General features: G+C 33.8%; 1 protein-coding gene, 1 long non-coding RNA gene and 3 pseudogenes across 5 annotated transcripts; 2 read left to right on the plus strand and 3 right to left on the minus strand.

Annotated features, from left to right (window-relative positions):
* Positions 1–261: 261 nt before the first annotated feature.
* LOC111010009 (ACC oxidase 1) lies at positions 262–2,285 on the plus strand. Its single transcript, XM_022283270.2, has 3 exons — positions 262–650; positions 902–1,122; positions 1,469–2,285. The coding sequence occupies exons 1-3, from the start codon at positions 549–551 to the stop codon at positions 2,037–2,039; spliced, it is 894 nt and encodes a 297-aa protein (XP_022138962.1). The 5' UTR covers positions 262–548; the 3' UTR covers positions 2,040–2,285.
* Positions 2,286–2,589: 304 nt separating this feature from the next.
* Positions 2,590–4,777, minus strand: LOC111008733 (cytochrome P450 CYP82D47-like; annotated as a pseudogene). The gene is made up of 2 exons (XR_015788868.1): positions 3,794–4,777; positions 2,590–3,687 (listed from the first exon to the last, which is right to left on the minus strand). The product of XR_015788868.1 is annotated as a cytochrome P450 CYP82D47-like (transcript).
* Positions 4,778–7,435: 2,658 nt separating this feature from the next.
* On the plus strand, positions 7,436–10,352 carry LOC148207995 (uncharacterized). The gene is made up of 2 exons (XR_015788859.1): positions 7,436–8,043; positions 9,892–10,352. It is a non-coding gene; the product is annotated as an uncharacterized LOC148207995 (long non-coding RNA).
* On the minus strand, positions 9,649–11,620 carry LOC111008719 (cytochrome P450 CYP82D47-like; annotated as a pseudogene). Its single transcript, XR_015788858.1, has 2 exons — positions 10,598–11,620; positions 9,649–10,507 (listed from the first exon to the last, which is right to left on the minus strand). The product of XR_015788858.1 is annotated as a cytochrome P450 CYP82D47-like (transcript).
* A 4,011-nt stretch (positions 11,621–15,631) lies between these two features.
* Positions 15,632–18,213, minus strand: LOC111012123 (strychnine-10-hydroxylase-like; annotated as a pseudogene). Its single transcript, XR_015788932.1, has 2 exons — positions 17,114–18,213; positions 15,632–16,463 (listed from the first exon to the last, which is right to left on the minus strand). The product of XR_015788932.1 is annotated as a strychnine-10-hydroxylase-like (transcript).
* Between the last annotated feature and the right edge of the window lie 6,110 nt (positions 18,214–24,323).

The raw sequence follows: 24,323 nt of genomic DNA on the forward strand, positions 1-24,323 counted from the left end.
TTCTCTTTGATATCCATGATTCTCTAACAACTTATAACATTAGATTGTAAAAGAAAATTATATGATATTAATATCCTAACTAGTCGGTATCCATCATAAATTTTGAATCTATTCCCCTAAAGTCACTTTACCTTTTCTTTTATCCTCTCTCTACTGTCTTAACGTCACTAGTTCAACTTACCAAATCCACTGAAAATTCTCAAAACCTTACCAAACCCTCTGAAAATTATAAATTTTTTTTTTTGTCTTTTTAATCTAATTTAAAAAATTCAGTCAATCTTGAAATGATATCCTTGAAAATAGTTATGATAAAGAAAGAATGGTCAAAAGTAAATTCAAACTTGGTGAGTGGACAATGAGTAAGTGAAGTAAAGTTAAATTTCTCTCACAAATAAAAGATAGAGAAGAGCATTGAAAGCTTAATTCACAAGGTTATTTGATAGTCCTAGAGATTAAAATATATATATATATATAATATCCCCAATTGAACCAAGGCCTATATATAGTCCCTTATCTCACCCTTCCTTTTCCACTCTAAACAGGAGGCTATGGAGATCCCCACCATTGATTTCAATCAGCTCAATGGAGACAATAGGGCCAAAACCCTCTCCCTCCTCCATGAAGCTTGCCAGAATTGGGGCTTCTTTATGGTAAATTCTCTCTTCTCATAGAGTATTTTGGTAGGACAACACTCATCTTCATATCCATCATTTAAATTTAATTATTTATTTTTTCTATTTACTGTTGATGCGAGATTGTGTTTGCATTTTCAACGACTATCGCGTAGTTTGCTCGGTTTTGACGGATTTTTTTGAGAATTAGTGTAAGATGAAAGAACTTTTTTCTTTTTCTTAAATCTGGGAATTGTTTGTGGTTTGTGTGGATTGGTATTGGTGAGCAGGTAGAGAACCATGGGATTGAAGAGGAAGTGTTGGAGAAAGTGAAGGAACTGGTGAACAGACATTATGATGAGAACATGAAGGAAAGCTTTTACAGTTCAGAAGTGGCCAAAAACTTGGGCAAAATGCCATTATCTGACGTGGATTGGGAAAGCACCTTCTTCATTTGCCATCGTCCAAAATCTAATATCTCCCAAATTACCAACATCTCCCAACATTTATGGTAAGTTTAATTTGCTCATTTAATTTATTTAATTTAATTTTTTAAATTTTTTATATAGGTTAACCTTGACTAACTAGGCTATGTTGATGTCTATATTTATTTAATTTAATTTTGATCTTTAAGCTTTTAATATATTTATTTCAATCCCTATAATTTTAAAAAATAATAATTTAGTCTCTAATTTGCTCGATTGGTTAAGGCACTCATATTCTTATTTGTATATGTTACACTAAAAAAAATTATTTAATTTTTATTATAATTCCTAAAAATTGAAATAGAATAATTAGAACTTAATCAAAACCATATTTTTGTAAAGGAACTTAAAAAATTGTGGTTAAAAATACAGCGAAGCAATGGAAGAAGACTACATACCTCAACTCATCAAGATTGCAGAGACGCTCGCGGAGCTGATGTGCGAGAATCTGGGCCTGGAGAAGGCCCACATAAAGCAATTATTCTCCGGAACCAACGGCCCATCAGTGGGAACGAAAGTCGCGAAATACCCGGAATGCCCCCGGCCGGAGCTGGTGAGAGGCCTCCGCGAACACACCGACGCCGGCGGGATCATTCTTCTCCTCCAAGACGACCAAGTTCCGGGGCTCGAGTTCCAAAACGACGGCGTGTGGTTGAAGATTCCGCCGTCGAAGAAGAACGCCATATTCGTGAACATCGGTGACCAAATCGAGGTTGTGAGCAATGGGAGATACAAGAGCATTCTGCACCGCGTGTTGGCGGAGAAGGAGGGAAGCAGAATCTCGATTGCTACGTTCTATAATCCGGCAACGGATGCCGTGATTTCTCCGGCGCCGGAGCTTCTGTACCCGGGGGAGTACCGGTTTGAGGATTATCTCAAGTTTTATAACACCACGAAGTTCGGGGATAAAGGGAGGAGATTTCAATCGATGAAGAAAATGTGAACCTGCTCAGATCACTCTATGCTTTTGTCCAATTTTAACTTTTAATAGTCGAAGAAGAAATTACATGATTGTTGTAATATTTATCTTAAACCTTAAGAAGTAATTTTTTTTTTTTAATTCGATAGGCTTTCAGATCGGCAAGGAAGAAGTCAACTTGGATTGGCTATTAGTATGACAGCTCCCTCTTTTGGAAGCTTTCTAAGGTACACGTAAAAATTATGGATTATGGTACCTCACATTTATCTTTATTTATCTTCAAAACATTACTCTGCTGGGATAGAAACCAGAGGATTTTCAACAACTTAGAAAAGGTAAGAGACTTTTAATAAAGATAAGTTTAAGGTTTTTAAGCTAACACATTAACAAATAACCTTTCCCTTCCTCGAAAAGATATTAAGAGAAGTTTAGCCTCTACGATGTCTCAATTGGGTTATATAATGTTAGTCTTGGATATAGGATTTTATCGGGCTGCTTTATTTCATTTAATTACTCATACTTATTCAAAAGATTTTTAGGATTTGGGTCAACTATTCACTCAATGGAATCTATTGTTGGATATTCTCCAAATAAAAGTCAGAATAGAATTCTTATGGGTGGTTTAACAAAAGATGTGCCAATTACGAAAAATATTTTTTTATTAGGTATCCTTTCTCTTTGCAGTAGCCTCTTCTTTTAACATGAAAAATTGCTAAGAAAAAAAAAATGTGCACTTTGATTTCTTAAATGGAGATGGATGGCAGAAAAAATTTGAGCTGCGCCTTGCTTTACCAATCATTTCTTCAACTTCATCGTGAAAAGAAACCACATGGAGGTCTGCTTCTGTCATAGGTTAACTTTGACACAGTAATTTATTAGACTCATGTTGTTAAATACAAATCTAAATGACAGAATCAACTTGTTTTTCTTAATAAATAAAACAACTATATGGCTCAACTAGGGCGCCTTAGTTCCATTCCCTACCAATCTAATTTTATTTTTCTTATTACTTTTGTTTTCCATTCCCAACTTTCTCTTAAAACTATTATTCATTCGTAAATTTGAGGGGGAAGGCGTGGACTTAAAACCACCTCGAGTGAGTTTCTTCTCGTTGTGGTAATTCCAATACTCTCATCCATATCGAGTAGTTCTTTAGATGGCCTATCAATATCAAATCCATGAAGTAAATTTCCAAGTGTTAAATGCAATATTTGGAGGGCATATAGATTGCTGGGCACCTCCTTCGCCCATTTCCAAATGGTATCAACTGTGGGCTTTTCCCTCTAATGTCGAAATCTTTTTGGCTTGTCAGAAATCTTTCTGGTCGAAATTCACAAGGATCCTCCCATACAAGTGGGTCTTTTTGAAGCTTTTGAATGTTGACCATGAGTCGTGTTCCTGCTGGAATGTGGTAACCAGCAATTGTGCAATCTTCCATAGATTCGTGAGGGATTGCTAGTGGTGTTGGAGGATACAACCGCAAAGTCTCTTTTACAATTGCTTGGAGATATATAAGCTTCTCTATGTCTGACTCTTTCACTTGTCTTCCTCTCCCAACTTGTTCATCTAATTCAAGTTGAGCTCTCTTGAGTACTTTTTGATTGTTGAGAAGTAAAGAAAGAGCCCATATCATTACCACTGTTGTAGTGTCAGAACCGGCCAACATGAGAGTCTGTACAATAATGTTTAAATTTAGCACTACGATAAATCAACCTTTCTTTATAGTTCGTTTCAAAATTTTGAAAAGAGAAACAAATTAATAAAAAAAAAAGGCATACCAAACATGTAGATTTGATGACAGTATCATCATCGTAGCTAGAAATTTCTTCATCATCTTTAACAGAAGAAAGCATAACGTCCATAAAATCGTGCTCCTCTGACTCCAGTACATGACTGGAATTTATCTTCTGCCGGTGCTCTTCAAGCCACTTATCAAACACATGGTTCAGGATTTTTGCCGTCTTCTTCATGGCCTTCTCATACTCTCCCAAATCCAACCAACTCAGAAATGGGAAGAAATCCGACGGAATGAACACTCCAAACCATTCAAAGAATTCTCTCAACGCCTTCCTGTACTCCTCATTACCACTGCCACCCATGGCCGTCGAGAATCTCTTTCCGACCACAATCCTAAATATGTTGTTCAACGTTACATCTCCGAACCACGTCTTCATATCCACCAATACTTCCTTTTGGTCTCTTTTATTGACGCATAACTCATACAGCTTCTTAATGGAACGCTGAACCTCCGATGTTCTGATGTGCTGTAGCTGGTCGAGGCGGTGGCTGGTTAGGAGTTGGAGCGTGGCGATTTTGCGGACGTGGCGCCAGTGTGGGCCGTAGGGGCTCAACCCAAAAATGGCACAGTCATAGCCGAGTAGCTTCGAGGCCACCATTTTTGGACGGGAGGAAAATGCTCTGTCGTTGGTAGTAAAGCATTCTCTCGCTATTTCCCAATTGCTCACTATCAGGGCCCTATGCATACCCATTCTCAACGTAAAGATTGGGCCGTAGGTGTCTGCCATTTTCGCGAACGTTATATGGGTCGGTTCTGTTGAACTTAGTAGATGGAGGTGGCCGATCAGCGGCCAACCGCCGGCGGCTTCGGGTGGGAGATTCTTCCGATGAGCTGTCCTGAAGAGAGCGTAGAGAAAGAAGAGAAAGGCGAAGATTCCGGCTACGGCTTCCATGGAGGCCATCGCGAATGAATGAATGTTTATTGGTTGGTATGCGGTGGAAGGGAAGGGGGAGCCACTGCTCTGATTTGGTCAACCAGAAGGCAAACAGGAAAGGAACTTGTTTTCACTTTTATAGAATAACTCCAAGTATAGTAAACTTTTGTTCTTATTTGGCAGTGCATTTAGGTAACAAAAAAGAAGATCGAAGCAAGATATAATGTTTTACAAAGCAAGAATTTTTTATTTATTGAATTGAAAATTGTTAGAGATATTTTTTTTAAAAAAGTAAATAACTAATATGCTACTTGGGTTATTATCCTCCAAATTCTCTCTAAATCAACACTACAACTCCACTAAGCAACAATTATAAATTAACCATGAAGCATAACTCTTGAAAAGTGGAAACACTAACATAAACTACCACATGTTTACACTGATTCTTAACAAGATTAAGTATGAATATCGAATCCTGTGTTGTGTTCGTGCGAATAGTGATATCCTAATTCAACTACCTCTCTCACATCAATAACGAAGCTATTGACAAGAGAGCCTATCAAACAAGATACCATATGTCCCTAAACCTATAAAAGAGTTAGTTACTTGAGTGTTGTGTCTCCCAGAACCCTATGAGTCACAACAATCTCGTCAAAGTGATCCAGTAATCCAAAGAAGAACTGAGTTTGTAGGTTAAGTCAAGTCAACTAAAAATTATTGAATGAAGCCAACAAAAAAAATATGATTCTCAAACTTGGTGCTAACTACCCATAAAATTTTAACCAAAGCTAAGCATAGTATTAAAAACCAACTTGAGGAATGAGATAGAGAAAATAAAGGGAAATTTGAAATTTTGAGCCCTTCCATAATTCATTTGGATTTATGACCCCATTTTGAAAAAACCTAACCACTCTTCCTTATTTATTAATAATTTCATAATTTTTAAATGTAAAATTACCGTAGTACCCTCATGTTTCAAAATCAACATCTCCCTCCACAAATCTCTTTACAAATCTTTATTCCCTCCACAAATTTCTCACAATAATTAATTCCCTCCACAAATTTCTCACAATAATTAATTCCAACCCTAAAAAATCTAACTTTTAAAAAAATATATCTTACTCAAATAGTAAATTAAAAGTTTAATATGGAAAAAATAAAAAAACGTACATAATTACATAATTTGGGCGAATTTAATTACAAAAAAGTTAAGATTACAAAAAATTTGGGACAATATTGCATTAAATGCTCAAGATTTAATTGATAGCAATAGGGCCAAAAGGAGAGAAAAAGACAGAAAATGCAAAAAAAAAAAAAAAAGAAAAAAATCTGGAAATTGGGATCCCGGACCGGGATTGAACCATCCCGGACCGGGATTGCAGAATCCCGGACCAGGTTACTATTCGGTCCAGGATTCTGCAATCCCGGTCCGGGATCCTTCTAACCCGGACCGGGATCCTCCCATCCCGGTCCGAGATCCCAAATTCCAGATTTTTTTTTTTTTTTGCGTTTTCTCCCTCTTAATTCCAGTTTCTTGTAGTCCTTATTGTCAATTAAATCTCGGGCATTTAATGTAATTTTGACACGACATTTATGAAACCTTATTTTTTTTTGTAATTAATTCTGAACAAATCTTATGCATTTATTCTTGGATCATGCAAATCTTTTTTTTTTTAATTAATTCCGAACAAATCTTATGCATTTATTCTTGGATCATGCAAATCTTTTTTTCACCCTAATTTACTTATTTGGAGAATTTAATTTTCAGATTTTTTTTGTGTGGATTCGTTTGTTAAGTAATAAATTAATCTATATTAGATTCAAAATTAAAAAAAAAATGCTAAGGGTTGAAAGAAGAGATTGGTGGATAAATTTACTTAAAATAAACAAGGATATTTTGGTAATTTTACAAAGACAAAAAGTGGGAAGGGATCGCAAATTAGAAGGGGTCACAAATTAATTTTTTTTTTTAAAATGGGTCAAAAATCTAGATGAGTTATATAATGGGACTAGAAACCTCAATTTCTCGAAAATAAAGGATTAACTTATATGAATGAATGAAATAAATTATGTATTAATACTATTAATTAAATAACTGAAATAAACATAACTAATTATTTAATCGTAATAAATTAAGAATAATTAATTGATTGATTAAAAATATATTTACTTCATGTTTGTTGATAAAAATATTATTAATGAATTAATAATATACAAAATATATTTAATTAATCAATTTTAATTTGTTAAATGAATTTATTATAAGAATTCATTTTTCAATAATTATAATTAATAGTTCAATTAAAATTCATTGATTATATAATGAATGAATTTATATTTATTTCTTTTAATTAATTTTGGACAATTAATTAATAAAATGTATCAGAATTATATAATATTTCTTTCTTTATAACTAATTCCATTAGAAAGTTCAGAGCTTAACTCAAGCCATGTGTTTCTGACCAACAAGTTATGAGTTAGAATCTTCCACCCTTATTTGTGGTATTAAAAAAGTTCCATTTAAAAAGATAATCTTTGAGACTACCACTACAAATTTGGCAACTCTTTATTACTTAATAAATAGAAGTAAAAAACTTCTTTTACCTATCTCTTTTACAAATTTTTCCCATTTTTAAAAAACATAATGTTAATGAATTAGACTAGGAAGTAAGCATTACTGTTAATGAATTAGAGCTGAATTTTTTAATTAATATTATAAATATGAGAATATTGTGAAAATCACGACTTATGAGGAGATGCTAAATTTAATGATGGGGCACACATTCATGTAATTATACGGTAATAAGGACCAGTCATGTAAACAACACCAACTTTTTTCTAACCAATCAAATATGACTCACGATCTCGAACATATATATCAGTTACACTTTGAATTAGATTGAAAACTAGAGGGCTCGGCAACGCAGAGGTGAGTGAAAGCAAAAAAGGGACTACTCTATTTACGACTCACGTACACGGACCCAGACCCCTTGGGTTCGCCCTAAAACTAACAAACCGCAAAATCAGCAGAAATTAGTTAAATTAGGGCGCCATTGAAACTGAGGGCAGAACGAACTCCAGGTGTGTGAAACTCCCGTGGACGTCATCTCGTGGGCGCTTCGATTGTGACTTCTTGATACATGCGTGACGGTGAAACCATCGATTTTGAGGGAGGAAGCTGTTTGTAGAGCTTCGAAGCCTGTGTCAGGTCCGGAGCTTCTCCTCTGAGAATGCGTATTACTTCTACACAATCCGCTTTCGTTGAATAACTTGGCAGCCAGCCGAGATGAGAAACCCTCGACAATCCCGGATAATCCGGCTACTTCATCACGAAGACACGATCCTCTGAACTCCAGGTGTGTTGAACCCCTCCATTCTTGTTCACCTAAAAATTGATCAATTCCTTCTCTCAGTAACTTTAAAATTGGTTGGTCTCTGTTATGGAACACTCGCCTACTGTGCTCCCAAATCTTCCAGAGTCTAATTAATTCTTTCTGCACCTCCTCTTCATTCGACCGGTTCCAAAGCCATTCACACTACTCCCCTGTCCTCCTTCCCTCTGAACACAATCAGAGCAAACGTTAGATTGTAAATAGAAGGCAGAAATTACATCTTTGGTTCCTTTTTTTGGAGGTTAGAAACCGTAGGCAAAATGTCATTAAATTCCAAATCTTACTCTGCCTTTCTTGCTAGAAGAATTGGCCTCTTTGGAGTGGTGTAATTGAACTCCAAATCTGTGGGCACTTTTAATTTTAAAAATACCATGCTTGTCAAGGCCCCAAATGACTTCATCCTCCTGACAGTGGTTGTTAAGAGGGATATTGAGAATAGTCTCCGCTTCCTCTTCAACATTTGGATTGTGCATCAGTCTCGCAACACTTGCAGCTTTTATGGTATCATGCAGGCTTTGTAGTTATTCTCTCTTGGAAGCCAAGGATCATCCACTATGTCTACGCACGACCAGTTGCCAATCCTCTAGTGGAAACGTTTTTTGAAGAGCTCCCTTTCCCAAATTGTACTTCTCCAGGCGTAGGATGGTTTATTTCCTAGTTTGGCTCTCAGAAAATTGCCTCATGTGAAATATCTCCCTTTCAACACTTGTGCCACCAGACTATTCGACTTCTCCAACTTTGGCTATTAAGCTCATTCCACCCTGATCCTTATTAATGTAAATCTTGTTCCAACTTTTTCAGTGAATTTTCCTCTCATTCCCCCTGGCTCCCCTACCAAAACTTGGTACATACAGAATTAATCTCATTACAACGATTCATAGGAAGTTTAAAATAACTCATAGTATAAGTAGGAATAGCCTGAGCTATTGCTTTAATTAAAACTTCTGTTCCTCCTGTAGAAAGTAATTTTTCCTTGCATCCTTGGAGCGCCCTTTCCAAACTCTGTCTGTGATGTTTTTGAATACTTGTTTGTCTGTGATATTTGGGAAGGCAGCCCGTATATGGCTCAACTATGGCTCCTTAGTTCCATTTCTACCTATCCAATTTTATCTTATTACTTTAATTTCCATTCCCAACTTTCTCTTGAAATTATTATTCATTCATAAACTGTAGTTGGAACTTGGAAGGCATGAACTTAGAACCACCTCAAGTGAGTTTCTTCAAAGTACTGATAATTCCAATGCTCTCATCCACATCGAGCAGTTCTTTAGATGATCTTTCATTTTCAAACCCATGAAGCACATTTGCAAGCATTAAATTGTATAATTTTGAGGGCAAACTGTAATTTATGTCCGGCTCTCTCGAGCACTTCTATATTGTTGAGAAGTAAAGAAAGAACTCATACCTAATCTATAATTTTTTAATATGACATGTGACTATATTGTTATTTTATTTGAGTAGATCGATGTTACTATATTAACAATAGTTATAGTTATATCAAGGGAATAATTTTAGTTTCATTTTTAATTATCAATGGAAGGCAAACATATTTTACTCTAAAACAAGGTAGGACACACATAACTACTTCCATTCATTTATAACTCAACTTTTTTCCTAATCTCTTAAGCAAACAAATTTCCAAGTATCCTCTCAAAGTACAATTTAAAACATGACTAACAAAGTCGCTTATTGTAGTATGAGAACATCAACTATAGTTTCCAATACTTACTTTTATTGTCTCCTAATCCTATTTTATTTCTCTTATTATACTCTCATAATTGATTGTGTGACATAATTATTTATAAACTTCAGGTAGAAGGCGTGGAGTTAAAATAACCTCAGTGGATTCTTTTTTATACTAGTCAGACCAGTTGTCTCTTCCATGTTGAGTAGCTCTTCGGATGGCCTATTAATCTCATACCCGTGAAGCAGATTTGCAAGTGTCAAATGCATAACTTGGAGAGCAAACGAGATTCCAGGACCATTTCCAAATGGTATTAACTGAGGACTTTGTCCTCGAACATCAAAATCCTTTTGACTTGTTAGAAACCTTTCCGGTCGAAATTCACAAGGATCCTCCCATACTTGTGGATCCTTTTGGAGTTTTTGAAGATTCACTATGAGACGTGTACCTGCTGGGATGTGATAGCCAGCAACTGTACAATCCTCCACCGCTTCATGAGGGACTGCAAGCGGTGCTGCAGGATACAAACGCAATGTTTCTTTCACAATAGCTTGAAGATATGATAAATTCTTAACATCCGATTCTTTCACTTGTCTTTGTCTCCCCACTTGTTCGTTTAATTCAAGTTGGACTCTCTTTAGAGCTTCTTCATTGTTGAGAAGCAAAGTAAGAGCCCATATCATTGTTACTGTCGTTGTGTCGGATTGTTACTGTCGTTGTGTCGGATCCAGCCAATATAAGAGCCTGCACAAATTATGATCCACAACATTAAATCACCATGAAATCTAATAATTTAAACTAATGTGGGCTTATGATGAATCTAATTATACATACCAAACACGTAGCCTTGGTGACTGTATCAGCATCGTATCTAGAAAATTCTCCATTGTTACCATCTCTAACATCAGAAACCATCACATCCATGAAGTCATGGTCCTCCATCAAAACTTGGCCAGAATTTCTTTTCTGGCGATGCTCTTTCAGCCATTTATCAAACACCTCGTCCAGCACCTTCGCCGTTTTCTTCATCGCCTTCTGATGCCCTCCCAAATCCAACCAACTCAGAAATGGAAACGCATCCGACGGAACAAACATTCCAAACCATTCAAAGAAATCCCTCAACGCCTTCCGATACTCCTCATCACCACCACCGTCCACGGCGGTCGAGAATCTCTTTCCGACCACTATCCTAAATATCGTGTTCAACGTTACATCTCCGAACCACGTCTTCATCTCCACCGGCGCCTTTTGGCCTTCTCTACCGACACATAACTCATAGAGCTTCTTAATGGAACTCTGGACCTCCGAAATTCTGATGTGTTGGAGCTGCTCGAGGCGGTGGTTGGTGAGGAGTTGGAGCGTGGCGATTTTGCGGACGTGGCGCCAGTGTGGGCCGTAGGGGCTGAGCCCCAACATGGCAAAGTCGTAGCCCAGCAGATTCGAGGCCACGAGCTTTGGTCGAGAGGCAAAGATTCTGTCGTTTGTGGTAAAGCACTCTCTGGCTATTTCCCAATTGCTCACTATCAAGTTTGTGGAGACCCCGAATCTGACGGTGAAGATTGGTCCAAAGGCGTCAGCCATTTTGGCAAAAGTTAAGTGAGCTGGTTCTTTTCCAGCTAGAAGATGGAGGTGGCCGATCACCGGCAGGCCGCCGCCGGCTTCTGGTGGGAGGCGCTTCCGATTGGCATCGAATCTTCCGTATATCTTGAACATAGCATAGAGAAAGAATATTCCGGCAATGATTCCGGCGGCGGCGGGCGAAGAGGTTACATGAGAATTTAGCTCCATTCTGTTCACAAATTCTGGAATTGAGAACTACGAAAAGCTTTTTATTTGACGGGTTTGAAGCGGCGGGAGGCACGAATTTCGGGACGCAAAAGACAATTTGGATGCAAATTTTGAATGGGAAAGTAATAGTAATTGACCTTTGGTAAAAAGAGAAAAAGGTAATAATGATTCGGGAATGGTTAAGATCTTGTAGTGGCCATCTTTGTCCATTGCATTGATTGATGTTGTCAATTTCTTATTTCTTTTTTTTTTTTTTTTGAAATCGGCTAGAAATTGGAGAAAGATGATGCGACTGAAATAAATAATATAAAATTAGTGGTGAAAATTTTGACATCACTGGAAAGGCAGAGGTATATTTTTGTGTGATTATATTCTTTATCAATTTTAGGACATTTTTTTATCGATTAGAGGTTAGTATAGACTGTCGATGGATTAAAATCGACCAAATTAAAGTCGGTGGGTCGATAGGCATAATAATCGGTGGGTAAAACCAACCGTTCTCTTGAACTTATAAAAATCGACTGATTGAATTAAAATGAGATATATATTGGACTACATGGCAGCATGTACGTTAGTATGTGTACCAAACGTACAAAAATTAATTAGAAATAATGCGAAAAGTTTTTTTTAATGCTGATTATTCACTCCACGCTGCCCATGCTCTCTCTCTCATTCCCTCGCATTGATTTTATTAGAATTTGTCTTATTTTTTTGGTTGGCCGCCTCCCACCTTTCAACAGAAGAAAAGAAGGTTGTTCATCTTCTTCACTTCTTCATTCATTTTTACTTGATCTTGCATCTCCTTCTTCTTTATTTCTTATTTCTTATGTTTTTTTTTTTAGTTTTTGTTTCTTTACTGGGGATGTTTGTCTTCATCCTTTTTGCTTATTTAATGTTTAATTCATCCTCCAGACACCCAGCACTTATCCATTCTTCTTTGTTTTTTATTTATGCTCATGTTCTTTATTCCTCCTCTTTCTTTCTTTTTTTTAATCTTCTTCGCTTCAGCGTTGTTGGAAATTAAAAGAAAAAAAAATCGGTTTAAAATTGAAAACGACTTGGCAGAGACATCGTTATTTTTATTTTAATTTTTCATAAAATTGACATCACAAATAGGTGGGGATTGTATTTTATTGAAATGGTATCAATAATGTTGTGCATAACACAACGGTGGTAAAAAATTTGATTTCTGTCGTTGTTAGGTGCCGTGTCGTGTTTGTCCTTCACAAAAGTCAAAAAGAAAAATGAATTATTGTCCAAAATTTTCCAAAAAAAAAAAAGAGGAAAAAAGATGCTCAATTGCACACAATGTCAAAATGAATTATTTTTTTAATGAAACTCAGGTTAAATTGGATACGGTGGCTTCTCATTTTTCTCTTTCTTATCTGAAAACAATATTTTAAATATTTATCCACCTGTAATATCTGACTATCATTAGTTTAATGAGTAAGAAAAAGAAATATAGAAAGAAATAAAAATAAGAAAAAATAGATATTTTTAAAAAGTAAATTTATAACCGTCAACATTTTAGTGATAATTTAGTAATTTTTACTAACCTATCAATGTCTAACTATATTATTATTATTATTTTTTTTTTGAAAAAGATTGTCTAACTATTATTCAAAGTTTAGTAGACAGTTAATAAATAAATCATTATAGATATTAATAAAATTTATTTTTTTATTTACACTAGAAAATCAAATCCTTTTTAGGTGTAGGTTCAAATTTTTACCCTATGTTAGATTTCTATTCTTTAAACTTTGTATTATAACATTGATTTGAATGATTTATCTTAAAAATCTCTTAAAAGTTTATTTACATTTTGATTTCTATTAACATGATAATTTTTAAAAATTTTAGTAAAATTTACTGTCAAATTCATTGATTTTGATATAGAATTTTCATTTATTCCAAACGAAAATTTTCAAATAAATAATCCTAATTTCATAATGATCATTCCCATACAAAGCTATTCAAAATAATAATGAATAATAATAATAATAATTTGAAAAGAGAGAAAATTCTTATGTGAGGTAACATTTAACCACAACATACATTTTACGAAATTAAAATTGTTGACGTTATTTGCCTATTTAAAATAGGATAAAACTTGGCTCCTCACTAGTAAGGAGCAACCATATTCTTACCATCATTGATTATTTGACCATTAAGAGAGAAATACAAAAACACAAATTTATTTTAAAATATAATAAATTGTCAAATAATCAATTGTGGTAAGGATAAGGTTGTTCCTTACTCGTGAGGAACCAAGTTTTATCCATTAAAATAAGATGTGCACATTTATTTTATGTCAATGCCACCTCAACGATATTTAAAAATAGCGCGAGGTTTAAAAACTTTCTACATTTTCAAACATTATTTGTATTTTGTAAGAGTTTTATTGGATATAATCTCTATGTTTTGTGATGTCACCACACTATTCATTTTCGTCCCCTAATTATATTATTAATATAATACCAATAATATCAATTACTAATATTCATTAATTATGCCAGGGAGTGAACCTAGGTCACAATCTCCAACTAAGGAGTTCAAATCCCACCCTCACTAAAATAAAATTAACGATAATTACTAATATTCCCTATACAAATATGACTAACATTTCATAATTTTTTCATATCTAATCTAGTTTTAAAAATATAATAAATATCATATTCACCTATACGAGTATCACTTTGAACAAATTTCGAATGATTTTTTATTATTTTTCTTTTTGCTGCTATGATGAAAGTTTTTTTAGTACAAGTAATTAGGTTGAAAGTAATTAGGTCCCAATTTTACAGATATGTCGATGGACATGTCGATGTCGATGGATATCTCGAGAAAAATAATGGAAATTGTGGAAATTCATGGAAATTTTTTGAATTAGCACATAAAAATTGTAGCTTAATTAGCCTATAATTGATCACCTTTAACTATTAAATGTAAAAATATGACCATTTTACTTATGAAAATGTCGATGTTGATGGAAATATCGAAAAAAATATTCTTTCCTAAGATTGATGGAAATTATTTGAATTATGACTTTAATTGTAAATTTTTGACTACTTCTTTAATGTTCTCATAATAGGATTCATTTGGAAATGAGATAATTACCGACTTGGTTTCCAAACACATTTCTAAATTCTAATTAACTCGAAACTGTTTACTTTTTACCTACTTCTCTTTTTAAATTTGAATTTACACAATTTTCAAACACCCCAACCTCGTGATTGTGTCATTCATCCATATTATTTACCAATGAGATCCATATGTGCTTCATATTCTACTCAGTTGAGCAACTACCTTCAAAATTTTCAGTCTAGGATAATTGAGGAGAACTATTGAAATTTATATCAAAGTTATCAAGATAGTGCACTAGATCCTCCGACATCATCTTTTTGGTATTAATTAAGTTACCTATTCTACTTCATGTTTCACCATTACTTGTATATAATAATATTTTGTTTTTTTTTAAATTCTAAGATTATTTCAATCTTTATATATGTCAATATTTCACATATATTAAGAACTAGACATGAATTAAAAATTATCAATAAAGGAAATTCCAAATCTTATTAGTTATACTTTATACAGTATTAAAATTCGAATGTTTCATTGAACAAATTAAGATTACAATCATCAAGGTTGTGAGAAATTATATACTGTAGTAGTATAGTAGGAAGATGATGAAAATAAAATAACCTTAAAAGAAGAAGAGAAAAAAAAAGACATGTCGACTCATTTTATCGACGATATGAGGGGAAAATCGACTTTTCCTCCCTTGGTCGATGTCGACATACTCGACATGTCGACTCGACATTTTGAACCATGGTTGAAAGTTCTATCTCCAACAAACAAATATTTAATCTCAAGATAATATTTAATAACTAAGTTTAAATAGTATTTTGATTTTGTATTTTCAATTTTTGTTCCTTTTATTTTAAATCAATGACAAATTTAGATTTTTTGTTTAACTAGCTATTGTATTCTAAATAACCTCAAATTCATGGTACTTATTATATATATATATATATAGTAAGTAGAACATTTAACAAAAGCAAAAAGTGAGCGGACAATAATACATGTATAAGTATGAAAATGACTTAAATGATGGGAGAACAACTCTTTTTTTTTTTTTTTTTTTTGATAGCGATATGAGAACAACTATATATATATAGTTTCTTACTCATTTCCATTTTCTGCAAATTAAATTTTTTTTCCTTGTATTACCCTTCTTTATTCATTACTAGCTTTATCATATAAACGCTTCATAGCTTTATCATATAAATGCTTCATAAATTTGAGCGGGGAGGCGTGGAGCTAAAATAACTTCAAGTGGATTCTTCTAATACTTGTTATTCCAACACTCTCCTCCGTATCAAGTAGTTCTTCTGATGGTCTGCCAACTTCAAATTCATGAAGTAGATTTGCTAGCGTCAAATGTAGAATTGGAAGGGCGAACGAGACTTCAGGGCACATTCTTCGACCAGTTCCAAATGGTATATACTAGGGACTTTGTCCCTTAACATCAAAATCCTTTTGACTTGTCATAAATCTTTTTGGCCGAAATTCACAAGGATTATCTCAAATAAGTGGGTCTCGTTGGAGCTTTTGAAGATTGACTATGAGGCGTGTCCATGCTGGGATGTGGTAGTTGGAAACCGTGCAATCTTCCATTGATTTGTGAGGAATTGCGATTGGTCCTGCAGGGTACAAACGCAACGTTTCCTTCACAACAGCTTGGAGATAGATAAGATTTTTCACATCCGACTCTTCTACTTGTCTTTGCCTTCCAACTTGTTGGTCTAACTCAAGTGGGACTCTTCGCAGTGCTTCTTGATGATTGAGAAGTAAAGAAAGTACCCATACCATTGTTATTGTTAGTGTCAGATCCGGCCAATATCAAAGTCTACACAAAATTCGAACCAAATTTGAGTAGTCAAAGATATAGAACTATTTTCTAAATATTAAATTTAAATCAATATATAGGATAGAGAGTGCTAAATCATTACTTAACTAAAAATGGAAAAAGAATAAAATCCATGAATGATGATAAATTTCATTTATGTTCTTTAAATACGAGGGCCATTTTAGGCTCTCAACTTGAGAAGGTTTAAATTTTGTTTTCAATTTTTCTTTAAGAAAAGGTTTAAATTATGATCTTATTAATTTCTAGCATCAACTAAACGGATGATTTTTATATCTGGCCATGTTAAACAAAGACAAAAATAGAAAGAGTCTAGAGAAGGGATCCAATATGCTCCTTTGAAAATAGGGTATGGTTGCACACACGTGCGGCCACTTCATTTAGTGCAAATATGTTGACTTCCTTTTGTATTGAATTTGCCTGTACCTCTTAGTCAAAATCAGCATGTAACATTAATAATGTTGATACCAAAGACTACATAGAACCACCATTCAAAACTTAAACATAATTAATACATTTTTTTAAAAAAATATCAAGGATTATATTAATAAGATATAGTTGATATGTAAAGAACAGATATGGCAACATATTAAACAAGTAAATCAATGTCCCATCAGAAGATCGTGGCTTACCAAACATGGAGCTTTGGTTATTGTCGTAGTTTGGAAACTTCCCTTTTGAACAACCGAAAGTGCGACGCCCATGAAGTCATCATGCAGTTGATCATCAGTCGTCTCTTCCATGATCTGCCTAGAATCTCTCCTGTGTTGATGCTCTTTCAGCCACTTATCAAACACCTCGTCGATTAGTTTCGCTGTCTTCTTCATCGCCTTCTGGTGGCCTCCCAAATCCAACCACCACAGAAACGGGAACCAGTCCATCAAACGCAGTCGAAAATCGCTTCCCAACCACCATCCTAAATATGGTGTTCAGAGTTATGTCTCCGAACCACTTCTTCATATCCACCAACACTTTTTCGCCATTTTTATCAGCACATAACTCGTACAGTTTCTTAACCGAGCTCTGGACCTCCCATCTGCGGACGTGTTGGAACTTCTGGATTCGGTGGGCCGTCAGGAGTTCCAGCGTGGCTAGTTTGCGGGCCTTGCGCCAGTATGGGCCGTATGGGCTGGCCCCGAACATGGCGTGGTCGTAGCCCAGCAATTTTCAGGCTAGAAGATTTGGGCGGGAGGCAAAGATTCTGTCGTTTGTAGTGAAACACTCTCTCGCTATTTCCCAATTGCTCACGATTAAGGCTCGGTACATCTCGAACCTTAACGTGAAGATTGGTCCGTACGTGTCGGCCATTTTTGACAGGGTTATGTGAGTTGGCTCTGGCGCGCTCAGGAGATGGAGGTGGCCGATCACCGGCAGAGCGCCGCCGGCTTCCGGTGAGAATTGGATGCTCGGGACACCGTGAAGAGGGCATACAAAATGAGGAGAATCAGGGGGAAGATTATTCCGGCAATGGCGATGGAAGTGGAGACGTTGGGCAGCTCCATTTCTGCAGCTCTGAAATGTTTTGCGGTTTGGAGAAGTGAACACTGCGGGAGGTTTATATAAGATTATTCGTGGAGGAGGTTTGAACCCATATTTTCTAACTTCTTAGCATGGGTTTCAACCATATTTTCTAAAATTTTTAAAATTTATTACGACTGCCCGATGGGTTAATTTGAGCTTATGTTTGACTTTTTGATTGGTCGTGTTGATAAAATGTGAGGTGTTTAACATGTCTTTCAAAATCGTAACTATTTTGTCTCATGGATTTGGGTCGGATTCTATTTTTGAATCTGATGCTCGTTTCAACTTTTAAATTCTGATATCATATCAATATTCATATGTTTCCATCTCAAAACTAATTGGCAATGAGAAGAGTCCATGTCTATTATAAACCTACATGAGATTTATTTTTTTAAATGTGGAATTTTTAACCAGTTCTATTTATTGTCTAGAGAGATGTTCTAAAACCGGTACGAATAATTGAAAGAAGAAGCCAACTGAAAAATTTTCAGCACTCTGATTAAAATCTTGCCTAAGTGAGACCTCTCTTTCACAAAGAAGATTTATCGCACCAGAACACAGCCAAAATTTTTTTTAATATGTAAATGGTTTGAAAGAAAAAAAAAAGGATTGAAAATGAGACATAATTTGGAACAAGGTGGTTCTATAATACTATATGAGATGCATGCATGAGAGATAATTTTAAAACATAGTATTTTAACCTATATTAAATAATTTTAAAACATAGTATTTCAATCTATATTAAAAATAGTTACTAGGGGACAGATAATTTTTCTGTTGAAAGAATAAAATCTGTAATTTCTAATGATTTTATAAATAAAATAAAATTTTAGCTTTGCCAATTTTTCAAAAACCTTAAAACAGAAAGCCAAATCTTTTTTAGGGATTTTTTATGTACTATACTATAATCATCAAGATTTAGAAATTATATATGTAATTGGGATCAGGGTATTAAATTTTTGCTCAACATATCACCACATTTCTAATATGTCTGTGAGTTAGATATTGACATGAAGAGCAATACTTACATAATTACACAAAAGATATTAACAAAATATAAAACATGTTACTAAAATATCATTAAATATGAACATAATATTAATGCTAATTGTTAGATGATAAAAAACTACGTGATACGTGGACCTATAAGAACTACCTCGACCATAAGAGATAGCTCGGCCAAAAGGAATATCTTAGTCATAAGAGACACTTTGGCCATGGGTTACCTTGTCCTCGATTCATAACTCGACCACAGGTTACCTCGTCCTTGATTCATAGCTCTGTCACAAAGCACCTTGTTCTTAATTCATAGCTCAGTTATGGTGCACCTCAAGATATAGTTTGGTCAACAAGAATAAGTTATATCACAAAACCACTCCATCGTCTTTTCGACAACACGTAGTGATTTACGAAATGGTCATAAATACGGTTGGAAACTCAATCCCTATAAATAGAGTTGCTCCCCTCACTTTTTTAAGCACACGAAATTACATTCTCTCTCAAGTATAAATAAGATAAGTACTGACTTAGCTTGAGCGTTGGAGACTAAAATTTTTGTATTTGTATTTTCTTTGAGTCACATCCAGAGGCACATATTTCTTTGTTCGTCAATCTCATCCAAATCTGAAATTTGCGGAGGCAGTTATTTTATGATAAACCACTGACTTGTTTCACAATGCTAATTTTTTTTTTGTTAATTTAAATATTTGTTAAGAATATTTTTGTTTTATATTTTTCATCCATATTTCTACATACAGTTTTCATAATATTGAGATTTGGACGTTTCCCTCCACATCGCGTGGAACACATTTATTTTTTATTTTTTTTATTTCATGGAAAATTTTAAAATTGTGCGTGGAACACAATTTTAATTTTGTTTGGTTGCGTATGTTTGGCCTTATACTAGCTAGTCTGTTTATGGTAAGTTGCTTGTAAGTTGGGAAATAATTAATTACGATGCAAAAATATATGGTTCGGTACAATTTTGTTGTCGTTGTTTGGACACAAATGGTTGTGAAAGAAAGTTTTTTTTTTTCCCTTTTTTTTGTTGGAGTTATGTTTCTAATATTAGATTATGTTGTTTGAACTCGTTACGCTCTTCAACTAAACTCGTTGTCTCCACGATCTATTCAGTTGGACTCTTAATCATGGTATTAAATATCCGTCGACATGTCTACATTTTCATATATCTATATAATCGATATCGATATTAAAGGTAAATCAACGTTATTATAGCATTACAAAATAATCAACAAAATATGAAAAATATAAATAAAATCTCACTAATATAGACCTAATATTAATATTAATTATTTTTTACTTATTTAGAAATGATGCAATGCTAATTATTTGTTAAGTTAAATGTTTTTTTTACACAGTTTTGATTTTTATAGCTTTTTCAGAAATACCTATCTATATTTTCATAAAATTGAGACCTTGCGTTTCTATCGATATTGATTTAAAACCTTAATTTTCTCATTGAGTAGAGTGGTCTTTTATTTATATATTTTGTTATTATAAATAGGTTTCTATATCGTGTATCTATCAAATTGTATTCTATTAATTAATGTTGTAATTATATCTTGTTTCATTTTCTCTTGCTTTTGTATTTATATTTTGGGTGTGACTCAAGGAAATACAAATACAGTCTGTGGAAAATGAGAAATGAAGGAAATTTGAAAATAAAATGAATGGTGAAAAATGGATGAGAGACGTGATTGTATTCTTTACTTTAGATTAGAAAAATTATATAAAAGTTAATATCTATTTTTTATGTTATTTTTTTAATTTTGCCCTTAAACGTTTAGAATGGAAAAATTATATATACATTATATATTTCTAAATTTTTTATGTTATTCCGACGTCGTCGGGTCTCTTTTCGATGTCTAGTGCGTGGGATGTGCTGCGGCCGGTTCGATCTCTTGTTCCTTGATTTTCTTTGCTTTGGTTTGGTGGGAACAATCCGAAGCATTCTTTTATCGCTTGGTTGGCGGTACGAGATCAGCTTGCTACGAGAGATTGGTTATGTCGTTTGGACTCTTTTGTTCCGGTTTTCTGTGTGTTTTGTGCTGGCATGGAGTACTGGGACCATCTATTCTTTGAGTGCCCTTTTAGTTGTGAGGTCTGGTCTGCATGCTTACTTGGGCGGGTTCTTCTTCACCATATTTCATATCGGTCTACTAAGCTTGCTTGAGTTTGTCATATTAGTGTCGGGAAGTCTGCTCGTCGTAGTGTGTGGCGCTTGGCGTGGACTTCAGCTGTTCTTTTATCTGGAGGGAGCATAATGCTAGAGTTCATGCGAGTGGGATGGGGCGGTCGCCGTCTGTCCTCGTGCGGGCCTTGAAAGCTAAGGTCTATTATCGTTGTACTACCTGACCTGCGAGCTGCTCTTTAAGTTCTGATCCTATATGTTTCTCTCGGCTTGAGATTTGTTTTCTTAAGTTACATGTCTTACTTCTTGTTTTGTGTTTACCCTTTGGGTGTTGTGCCTTGATCTCGGGCTGTGAGATCTTCCGTTTTTTTGTTTAATATATTTACCTTTGCAAAAAAAAAAATTATATATACAAAAAAGTTAGACATGGTAAATTTCTAGAATTGGACACGGTAAATTTCTAGAACTGGACACGGTAAAATTTCTAGAACCGCCCTTACATGTTTTAAAAATGAAATATATATGGCCAAAACGAGCATAGCTTAGCAGTAATTGACATATACCTCCAACCAAAAGGTTATATGTAGGATGGTTAGTAACATTCTTTTTTTTTTAGTTTTATGTTTTAAAAAATTAACCACACCTTAGTTTTACGAATGTTTTGTTTCGTTTTAACACCTTTTGAAAAAAAGGTCATGGACAAAAACCAATGTTTTAAATGTCGATGTCGATGAAAATGTTGATGTTTCAATTTCATGAAAAATTTGATAGAAATATGGATAAAATATTAATGTCAATGAATATTTTTGAAAAAGTTATAAAAAAAATTTGTAAAAATATTTAAATTAACAAATAATCATTTAACCATTTTAAATTAAGTTTAACATTATTAATATTAATATCATATCTACTACATTAGTGATATTTTTCATATTTTGTCGATTGTTTTGCAACATTATGAAAAAGTCGATTTATATCTCGTATTGATGTTGAATTTATAGAAATGTGAAAATGTCAATATGTTGACGCAAATTTAATATCCTCGCAAAGATTTTCTTTTTTGATATTTGAGAGCACTCCTTATAACTAGAGACAACTGCATCCGTTCAAAAGTACGTACTCGAGGGATATAAAAAATTCTTTGATATCATGTTTATGGTAAGATTTGAATTTGATATGGTAAGATTTGAATTTGAGACCTCTAAATTAACCTAAGAAATTCGAAGTGAACTTCTCCCCGGATATCTTGACAAAGACTTTGGTTCAACGTACACGGTCCCTTCATAATTTGAACATTAAAATCTTGTGGTTATTTGCTAAATGTCGCTGTCGCAAGCCTAGCTGTTCACGAAAGTCGAAAGACAAAACACGAATTTGTGGCTTGAGTTGGATCTGTGCCAAATTTAATCGCTGTCACAACCATTTTTTCTTCAAAAAAATGTGGAAAAAAAATTAAATTTATGTGGATGATTTATCATTTTAGTATGAACATCAAAGAAGACTTTATTGTCCTTGTTTAATTTTTTTTGATAAAATTATCCTTATCAAAAAATTAAAAAAAATTGAGTCATGTCTTTTTGCCTGTAGAGCTGCAAATTGAACCCGACCAAACCATTGGTTTGCAATTTTATTCGGTTTAGTGCAGTCTACACACCATCTTTGATTTGGCATGGCTTTTACTTTTTCTTTTCTATAATTTGATTATATTTTGGTTTGGCTCTCAAACTGAACAAAACCAAATTGTAAACAACCCTAGTGTATTATAGTGACTTACTTGCTATCTTCGTTGTACTCCATATTTGTTATATTTTGGAAAAAAAAAAAGCAATCGAATTTCTTTTCAACTAACATAAGATTCAAAGGTTAACCATCACTCATATAAATCTAAAAATGGAAAAAAAAAAGAATTTAAAGATTTCAAGGCATATTATTCCATTAATTCCAAGCGGCAACAATTAGACATTTTTTATATTGACCAATATTCCTTTAAAATAAAAAAAATCAATTACTAAATAAATATTGTACCCTTCTTAAATAAGTTATAAAGTCTTATTGTTAATATTTATATTCATATTAGTTATTTTTGTTGATATATATTTTTCTTATATGTCATTTGTATTTATACGATGATGCATGTATCGAAAATATCAATTAACTCTTAAATATTGATATAGATTGGTGGATATTAGGGTGTGGTCACTGGGCCTGAAAAGAGACCCAGCCTAGGAAAATTAAGATATTATTGTTTGGGCCTGGACCAGGTCAGCCCAAAATTTAAATCGGGCTCATGGTCCAGTTTATGGAATTAAGATGAGAACAGTGCTCCATAACCATTTTTTGGAAAGTTCAATACGATTAAAATAAATATTTCGAAAATTTTAAACGAAAATGAAAAAATTGAAGATTAAAAAGCTAAAATGGGATTTAAATAAAAAAATTGAAGTTTGAAGATGTAATTAATTTTTTGAAAAACTTAATAGACACCACCATCAAATATTTTTAAGATTAATTTAACTATTTAAAACAAGTATTAACTTCCACAAATAATTTATACCACTCCCCTACCCTCACTAATATACAAATTCGTATAATTTCTTTTATTTCAACCACAGTGGTAGGATTCCAACTCACAAGAGGTAACTTATTTCTTGACCATGGTCTATATGCTTTGATATAGTTATTTTTAGAATGAAAACAACACCTATATATAGTTTCTTACTTGTGGCCATTTCTACTAATCAAATTTAATTTACGTTGTAAACTTTCTTGTAAAATCATTTATAAAATTGAGCTTGGAGATGTGGATTTTTTTTAATACAACAATTTGGAGACATAGATGATCGAACATTGGATTTTGAAGGAATGAATATATGTCAATTACTATTGAATTATGCTCATATTGACTACAGATCTGAACTTAAAATAACTTCAAGAGGACTTCTGATATTTGATAATTCCAACACCCTTTTACGGATTTTCTAATGGCCTATCAAATTCAAACACATGAAACAGATTTGCAAGCGTGAGATTTATAATTTAGAGGGTAGAAGGCGAAAGAGACTCCTTCAAGGGAGTGAGGACCATTTTTTCCGAAAAGATAAATCATAAATACTGCAATTTTGTTATAATTATGAGAGATTATATAAAAAGAGTGATCTTAATTCAATAAT

This window comes from Momordica charantia (genome assembly GCF_013281855.1).
Source record: "Momordica charantia cultivar OHB3-1 chromosome 11 unlocalized genomic scaffold, Mcharantia_2.0 BLBB01000011.1, whole genome shotgun sequence".
Lineage (NCBI taxonomy): Eukaryota > Viridiplantae > Streptophyta > Magnoliopsida > Cucurbitales > Cucurbitaceae > Momordica > Momordica charantia.